Below are 9,254 nucleotides of genomic sequence, written 5' to 3' on the forward strand. Positions count from 1 at the left end.
AGATAAACTTGGACTAATTCCACTTCCTACTGTGAAGAGCAGTGTGGAAATGTCATCTTTCAGGGTACTGGTTTTATTTTATGTTACGCGACTTTCTATTATACAAAGCAAACATTTTAAAGTTAGGAGTTTGGCTTAGTTTCAGAATTACTGCAGTTTTATGTGTCAGTTCTTCCATCAGCAGGTAGTGCTTTGAGTTATGGTTTACATACCATTTAGAAAATTGGTTGGACTTTATACTTCCTCAATTCTTCATGTAAATGTTCTTGCTGTCATACTGTGAATAAGTGTGTATCAAATAATTACCCTAAGGAAGATACCATGTGGTACCTTCAAAGAAAACGGTTTGGTAAGGAAAATTAAATGATTTTTGGAAACTGTTACTTCAACTCTAGGCATGCAAAACAGTCCTGCTTGGCACAGACAGGTAAAGAAAGTCTCTCTTTATTTACCACTTCCTACAGGCAGCCTCGCACACACAAGCTGGAGCATCCTTTCTTCCTTGAGTTAGAGGAGTGGCTATGAGATATGGGTTACTGACATCAGTGTGTCATACTGTGTTTATATGTAGTAGATCACGGCAGTATTTATTGAATAGTGACAAGTATAACCAACCTTAAATTTTAGCCATTGAGCCTCCTATAGAGTAATTATTTTGCATCCAACTTCCATGGCCTCTGCCTGAAGTTTCACAGTGAAAACCTTACAAGATAAACTTTAATCTTCACAAACACAAACATTCCAGAAATATGCCATTTGGCAGACACATGTAAATATTAATATTGTGCAGGAAGTCACTTGTCCAACCAAAACTGCCATAGCAATATCCCAGAAACTGAGCAATTAGTTTAATCAGTGCACAGCTTAATGTCATGGCTATCCAACACAAGTCTGTTCTGAAATATCCATTTCCATGCAGCATGAATCCCTGCATGTCCAACTGTCCAATCACTTCTGAAATCTAGCTACAGAGCAGATGTTGTTGGCTGCTGCTGACCAATATTGGTTCACACGGGCCAAATGCATCTCTGTTTCTTCTGATTTGTAATTCTGTTGACGTGACTGACACAGCACAGAGCTGGCTGGAATGCGAATTGCAAGCAGATGCAGGGGTTAGAGTTGGACATTGTAAACCGTGTAGAGTTAGCATAAGGAAGCCCTTGTTGGCCAGAGGATCTCTCTTGCTGTTTGAGCAAGATGTGTACGGGGTAGATTGTCTTAGTGTTCAGATTATCAGATTCCAAGCAGAATTTGCTGAATTGACTTAACTTGAGCTTAACTAATGTCAAGTAAGATTCCACATCTGTATCCTAGGAAGTGGGTTTTTCTGTTTGCTTTCCCCCCACTTCACAGCAGAGCAGCTGTGTTAAGAAAAACTTAGTGTATGGCTGTTGAGCCTGTCAAAGATTATAACCTTTTAAGTTCTGAGAATTCTGTGTTTATCTTTTCAGTTAAGGAAATGTATGACTATCAGGGGAGATCTTATCTTCATGTTCCACAAGACGTTGGAGTTAATCTCCGTTCTACAGTGCCACCTGAAAAGTGTTATCTTCCAAAGAGACAAATCCATGTGTGGTCTGGACATACAAAGGTAAGGAGTCATGTTTGTGAACGTGCATCATAAAAACCCACTTCACTCTGTGTCTGAAGCTAGTAACTTCTATAGACCTGAAGTATCAGTGGAAGGAAGGAGTGTTTTTGTCTTTACCACACTGTGCATGTAATTGCTTGCATTACATATGCAAGGTGTTTGCCTGCTCAAATGCATTTATTTACCTGCATGTACTTTTTCAATAACACAGTGGCTTCCTGACCTCCTTTAAAGGGATTAATATTATTCAGTGACTTCTGTGAGATTTGGAGATATTTCATAAACTACCATTTGAATAAGAGTAAGGCTAATTTTGGAGATCCCTCAAAATGCCCTTTTTTTTTTTTTTTAATGCAAAGGCCTATTTCATATCACGAAAAGTTTTGTGATTATGAAGCATTGGCATTACAGGTTTCCCAAATACAGCTATTACCTTTGAGAGGTGTGCCTTGTTGAGCATTTTCTTTGACGATGCTACTTAATATCTCCAGTTTCTTCTTGTGCCAGAGCCTGTAACTATATGCATACTTTTGGTATTAAAAAATTGTTTCAGTGATCAGGTTTGTAAAGCTTATACTCAATTTCCTGCTTCTTTTGTCTCTAATTTTCAGTACTGCTTGAGGAAATACGCTGTGCTGCAATGGACAGCACCTTAATGGTACAGACAGAAGAAAGGAGGACGCAGGGAACACTGAGCTTTTACCCTTTTTTAGTTGAGTCACAGCTCTGAATCCTTCTTTAATGACTGCTATTTTCAGCAGTAGTGTGCCCAGCAGGAGCAGGGAAGTGATTGTCCCCCTGTACTCAGCACTGGTGAGGCCACACCTTGAGTGCTGTGCCCAGTTTTGGGCCCCTCACTACAAGAAGGACGTTGAGTTGCTGGAGCGTGTCCAGAGGAGGGCAACAAAGCTGGTGAAGGGTCTAGAGAACAAGTTCTGTGAGGAGCAGCTGAGGGAACTGGGGGTGTTTAGTCTGGAGAAAAGGAGGCTGAGGGGAGACCTTATCACTCTGTACAACTCCCTGAAAGGAGGTTTTGGTGAGGTGGGTGTTGGTCTCTTCTCCCAAGTAATAAGTGTCAGGACAGGAGGGGAAGTTTAGGTTGGACATTAGGAAAAATATCTTTACAGAAAGGATTGTCAGGCATTAGAACAGGCTGCCCAGGGAAGTGGTGGAGTCCCCATGCCTGGAGATGTTTAGAAGACATGTGGATGTGGTGCTGAGGGACATGGTTTAGGGACCCTGGTAGCACAGGGTGAACAGTTGGACTTGATGTCCATAAAGGGCTGTTCCAACCCCAATGATTCTGTGATTCTGCATCAAAGAGCTTGTAGCTGCAACTATCTGCTTCCCAAAGCTCTGGTCACTCCTCTGCCTATTATCCTTTTAGAACAGAGTGATGTGTAAAATATCCTTTTTCTTCAAACAAGATGAATGAATAATGATAATAATGAGAGAAACAAAAGAAAGATAGGCTGACAAACCTAGGAGAGCTGGGGGGTATAAGTAGGTGATGACAGAGAGGATAAAGCACCCAACTCCAGCCTTGGGTGAGAGGAACCGGATGGAATATGGCTAGAGTAATTGATGTGAAATGAAAGGAAGAGTCATCAAACCATTATTATTCGGTAGTTCTTTGCACTTCGTCTGGAAGGAGCACATGACATACAGGGAGATGGGACAATGCCCAGGGAATTGCTGAGTTTGGTGGGTGGAAGCTACAGGTAGTATATGTAAGAAATGGAGCTTGGGAGAAAGAGCATCAGTATATTTTACGAAGATAAGCTTCAGCTTTTTGCTTAAAAAAGAGGGTGCATGAACTGAGAGAAATACCTGGGTGCTCCACTTACTGTTTAATTATGTCCTTATTTACAGGGTGTCAGTGCAGTTAGATTGTTTCCTCTCTCTGGGCATATACTGCTGTCTTGCTCCATGGATTGCAAAATTAAGGTGAGTTACTTTCCTGTTTTCACATGTGTATTTTATACAATTATTGAATACACACAACGCATCTTAGAATAATTAAACATCTGTTACTTCTACCAAATACCTTTTGTCTGTGTCACTTTGATTTTTCTCACTTGATTTTTAAATTGCAAATTTGTTGGAACAAAGATTACATTTAATAATAGCATTTAGAAGTTCACAAGTTCCTCAGGTTATTGCGTTTGTTATTATAATAGCTCATTTTCTGGGAAGCCTAGTTTTACAGCTAGCAGTGGGTTTCTGCTGAAATGTTTTACTGAAGCATTTGTGGTCTTGAACTCATCTAATTTTAGTCCAGCATACGTCATATTAGCTGATTTATGGGTTGGTTTTTTTACTAAAAAAACCTTAGGGCTTTAAAGTTGGAATACGGTTTGACTAACAAGCATTCGTGTGAATTCCTGGGTAGATAGTTGTGATTAATCAGGAGATGTCATATGTTTGTAATTATTTCTTAAAAGGTGTTGTCCTGTATGTTTGAACTTAATTTCAGCATCATTATTGTTTAACAGTTGATGCCTTTTCTCCCCATCCCTTTTTTTTTTTTTTTTTTTTTTGCTTTTTAGGAAAAGCTATTCTGTTGCTATTGTTCTATTAGGAAACTTTCTGGTTTTCTCACTTAGAGGAAAAACCCATCAATACTAAAGCACCAAAACCCAAGCTGTGGGAAGTATATGGTGATCGAAGATGTCTACGAACATTCATCGGTAATAGTCTTTTTTGATTGTTTTTGACTGATTTATATTTAAAACAAATTAATGGGAGGGTATGATTTAGGTTAGCTTATTAATTTATTGTAGAGGGGACTTGTAGGCATCTGAGGCAAATGGTTTTCAGTATGATCTTAGCAATGAAAATGGAAAAATGTGCATGTTTTTAGGGAACCTTTGTCATTATTCCAAGCAATTTAATGTTGATGTATAACATCTTACGGCCCTTAAAGCAAAACATTAGTGTACTGCAGTCACCAATTCTTTATGCAAGACTCCTTTCCAAAGACAAAAATGTGAAATTAAATTGCCCCATCTTTATGCTGGGAGCAGCAGCCCTCTGTGTTTATGCAGTGGGGACATCTCACACTCCGATGGTCCCACCTTAAATAGGTGGGATCTTCCCTGTGCGGATTTTTTAGTTATAAAAGCATGGGAAATTTTTATAGATTCAGCTGCTGTCTTTGTTCAGGTGCTTTTTGAAGGAGATAGCTGAGAGAGAGAGAAATACATACTTCTTAGCAGCCTTGAATGCAGAACAAAAGCAGATGATTATCCTTTTGAAATGGGAACATTTCTAGAACACCGAGTGAATATATTTTGAGTAACAACAAAGAAGTCTTTTTTCACCTAATATTTCTGATGACAGCAGTGTGGCGAAGATGATGGCTCAGAAAAGGTTCTCTCTCAATAGACTGCTCTTTGCGAACAGTTTAACTGTTTTACTGAAAAGGTCCGTATTAGCAGCCAGATTCACCTGCTGTTTTGCTCTATTTAAGTTACCATGCCAATATTTTAACTAAAGAGATCTCCTCCAAGTCTGATGCCATGTTCAGATGAACGTATTGGGGTTGAAGGGTAGCAAGGTTAACACCGGATGAAAGTGTTTGTGATTTTCTGATCTAGTATTTCTAGTTTTCTAATTATAAACATTTCTCCTTTAAATGCATCTCCTGTAGTGTTTGTCGCTCCTCTTTCTCAATAGATACTGACATTTGTTACACTGTTTTAGACTATTTTTGCGGCTCTTAGCTGTGACCAGAACCATCTTCGAAGGCAACAGTACTTAAAGTTCTGCTTATATATCAGTTTATGAACGATGCACAGTGGTTGGTTCTGTGCAATGCTACTGTTTCTCTCTCCAGTGCTTTTGGGTGGAGGAGGGATGGTGAGTTTTATTCTCATCGTTCTTTAGGAGTTACTTTTTCTTTCTCACTTGTATGTTTCTTTACTAGTGCTCATGAAGAACTTCTATAAGCGATTTCCTTGTTCTCTTTGCATTGTTAAGGACTGGAGCATTTAACTTGAATAATGTTTTTTAAAAAGACATTAATTCTAAACGTGAATGGATAAAAGTTTATCATCATATTTTTTCCTATCTTATAGGACATAGTAAAGCTGTTCGAGATATCTGTTTTAACAACGCTGGCACTCAGTTTCTCAGTGCTGCCTATGACCGCTATCTTAAACTCTGGGACACTGAAACAGGTAGGCTGGCGTTTGTGAACACAGTTATTCTGCGCTATGTTTAGTTAATAATAAATATTGAGATATGTTATCAGTCGGGTCGTTTTTAGTTATCCTTAATATTGTCTTGTAGTTCAGTGTGTAAACTTTCATTACAGGATGAATAGTCTTTTTTCCTAAATGTTTTGTTAGCTGTAGAGGTGCGACTGACATTACTTATATACATGTATTTCATATACCTTTTTATTTGAGAAGTTTCATAGTTATTTGTAATGCCAGAACAATTTTCAGCAAAAGAGACAAAATTTTACCAAAAGACGTATTGAGCTTTTGGTTTAAAATGGGCTCCTGTGAGTTACGGATAACAAGCAATCAGGGTATTTATGACTGAGGCTATGAGAGGGGGTCAGTGGTTTGTTTTGCAGCTGGATTACTGCTGCCCTTTTCTAGGCTTAGGATTGAGTTAAAGTCTCTTGTCAAAGACCTCAGATCCTAAGGAGGTGATGCTTTGCTAAGATTGTCGTCAGCTTGTGATGTTCTGATGTCCTTGATATGTCCTGATGACATCCAGAGTACAGAGCAGTTACATTGTTCGGAAAGCTGTAGGAAAGGTAGGGAGTGGGTTTATATTGGTGCGTGCATACAAACATGACTACATACAGGGTCTAATCAAAGAGCAGGGTAAATCCTACCCTCTGATCTTCTCAAGGGCTTTAAAACAAGTATTTTCTGCTTTTAGTAAAGGAAAAGTAAAATGAATGTTTTTTATCAATATCTGCAAAGAACTAATCATCCCATAGAACTTGGAACCTGATGTGCTACGAATGGCTTTTCTGTTGCAGGGCAATGTATTTCAAGATTCACAAACAGGAAGGTTCCCTACTGTGTCAAGTTCAATCCTGACGAAGATAAACAAAATCTCTTTGTTGCAGGAATGTCAGATAAGAAGATCGTGCAGGTATGTCTATTTAATATGTCTTCCTCTAAAAATGCTGGTATTTAGTAGAAAACAAGGTCTTATTCTGACTTTTTATTTGTAGTGGGATATTCGAAGTGGTGAGATTGTGCAGGAATATGATAGGCATTTGGGAGCTGTCAACACCATTGTGTTTGTGGATGAAAACAGAAGGTTTGTGAGTACTTCCGATGACAAGAGTTTAAGAGTCTGGGAATGGTAAGTTTTAAGTTAAAATTTAAATTTTTAAGTATATTATGAGCAAACTGAGAAGAGAGTTTATTTTTAAAAGTGTGCACAGCACATGGGACGCTGGAGCTGATGGAGTTCTAGCTGGCTCAGGAAGAGCTAGCTTTTGAAACCCTCTTCAGGCTTAATGCTTGAGACACTTCACAGATTTCCTCTTCCCCCAAAAAAGCCTAAGACAGCCCTGTCAGCCTGAAGCATGCAGCACTCTGTGGGTAATCTCTGTTCTTTCTCCTTCTCCCAGGGGTGTATTGGCCCTTAAATTAATCTTTTAAAGAAATGTCTGCTTTATTACAGTAGCATGTGTTGGTTTTGAATACTTTGAACTTGGATGTGCACAGTATTATACACATACTTGAAATAACTAATTCAGTGTAGCTTCCTTTCTGGTTTTCTGGTAGTCTGGGGTTTTTTGGCAATCGTTGATACCCACAATATGAATACAATAGATGACAGAAAATGAAAGTCTATACAAGGAAAACTCATAAGAAACATCATTTTAAAGGACTTCCAATTTTTTTTTTTAATAGATCTGGAAAGAAAACAAATCTCTCCTATCTGAAATGGTTTCCACCAAGTTCTAGGTACTAAGATTTTCAGTGTAGGACTTTTAAAATTTCGCTAGGATTTCAAATTTCTTCTTGAAATAATCACTCCCATATCTTTAGGTATCCATTTCCTTTTGCTGTTCACACATGCAAAGCTGTTCCACAACACAGATGCTAGTTCGACAGCTGGCTAATCAGTTCCTTCCTAGTTTGTTTTTTTTTTTTAAAAAAAAAGAAAAAGAAGAAAAAAAAAAACAACTAGGCAAGAGACACCAATCTGTGGCATTTGAATGCTACCCAAGGAGCCAGCAGAACCCTCAGCATGTCTGTGATCGGCTGCTGTCATTGCCAGTAGCAGCAGTGGTAATGACCAAAGTCTGGGAAGCCAGGCTTAGGCTAGACATGTAATGCTGTCACCATATGTCACTCCAAGAGAGCCTCTGTTCAGAACTTCATAATGAGACCCATGCCATGCATTTACTGAGCTCCTTAAAGAAAAATCTTTACAATTGTCCCATCTGCTAAGGAATGTCTCCTCTCCGGCAAGTGGGAGGAGGATCTCACCCGCACAAATCCGTTATTTCCTTGAGAATGGATTGCCCTTGTTTTGTGAGCTTTGTGTTGACGGCTGAAATAAATAGCAAAGTGGGTGGATTTAGTCACTCCGTGAGGAAGAGCAGGAAAGGCAAAAAGGTTCTGACATGGGAACATTGTAACCTGATTGTTCTAGCAGTGGGAGTTTTTTTCTTTCTGAAGAAAAAATATGTACTGAATTTGCTGCACGCTGAAGAAGGAGCTCCCTTGTTCAGACAGTATGGAACTCAGCTGCATGCAGTATTCTGCAATACCATCATCAGGGATATTTTCGGTTTTATAAAAAGCAAATGTAATGCTGTCTTCCTGGGCATGACTTGAAAACCTTCCTCCACAACCTGCCATGATACGTGTTAATCGGTCCATAGGCATATTTCTATAATTTCAAGATCCAGATTTTTACAACGCATTAAAAATAAGCCAATCTATTCACTACAGGAGCTTTTGGAGCTTGAAAACTTCTGTGACAAATTATTTCTTGCTGCACCTCAAATTCTTTTTTCTGAAGTTCATCAGGAAAATTATTTGCAACTTAATGATTTTGGCATGTTTCTCCATATGTTCTTCAGCACAGTATTTCTTAAGTATCCCACAGAAACAAAGCAGAATTAATTATGACTCGAGTATGGCCTTAACAGCCAGTAATTAAAGCTGGTCTAATTGCTTAGTTTCAATTGTCTAGAGGAATTTTGTAGTTTGTTTTGTAAACACTTTGACTTGGCCAGAGCTGGTAATGGGATGCCATGTCAGATTTAATCACAGTGCAGAACTTCCCCCCTGACAGTTTAAATCTCCTTTCCCCAAGAGTTCATCTTACGCACAGATTTCACCATGCTGTATGCTGAGTTGCAGTTGGCTGGTCGCTGAAAGTTCAGGCTGCACGTATAGCAGAGACTCCCGCAGATTAAACGGTGTCTTTAGGAATCTTAATAGGAGTACTTCAAAAAGTCTGCTTTCATGTTTCATGTGTTTGTGTCTTTACAGCAGGGATATTACTGTTAGCATGGATGTCATATTCTGTGTTCTTTGTTCTAGAAATGCAAAATGTTATTTTGTCTTTGTCTGCTTTGTATGCATCTGATCCTACTTGGATAAACAGTGAAATTATTTGGGCAATTGACCTTGGGAGCTTTTACTTCTTTTTACCTTCAAATCAGCTA

The 9,254-nt window shown here is 38.8% G+C and overlaps 1 protein-coding gene across 1 annotated transcript in view; it reads left to right on the forward strand.

Annotated features, from left to right (window-relative positions):
- The window catches only part of CDC40 (cell division cycle 40), a gene marked incomplete at its 5' end in the record, with an annotated part of 30,506 nt that overhangs the window by 14,952 nt on the left and 6,300 nt on the right, over window positions 1–9,254 (forward strand). Inside the window, 6 exons of the mRNA XM_010145288.1 lie at window positions 1,452–1,591; window positions 3,464–3,538; window positions 4,236–4,281; window positions 5,671–5,772; window positions 6,594–6,709; window positions 6,792–6,925. Of these exons, the coding sequence (XP_010143590.1) occupies window positions 1,452–1,591; window positions 3,464–3,538; window positions 4,236–4,281; window positions 5,671–5,772; window positions 6,594–6,709; window positions 6,792–6,925 (613 nt within the window). The remainder of the gene's footprint in view (window positions 1–1,451; window positions 1,592–3,463; window positions 3,539–4,235; window positions 4,282–5,670; window positions 5,773–6,593; window positions 6,710–6,791; window positions 6,926–9,254) is intronic.

This window comes from Buceros rhinoceros, unplaced genomic scaffold (assembly GCF_000710305.1).
Source record: "Buceros rhinoceros silvestris isolate BGI_N320 unplaced genomic scaffold, ASM71030v1 scaffold4431, whole genome shotgun sequence".
NCBI lineage: Eukaryota > Metazoa > Chordata > Aves > Bucerotiformes > Bucerotidae > Buceros > Buceros rhinoceros.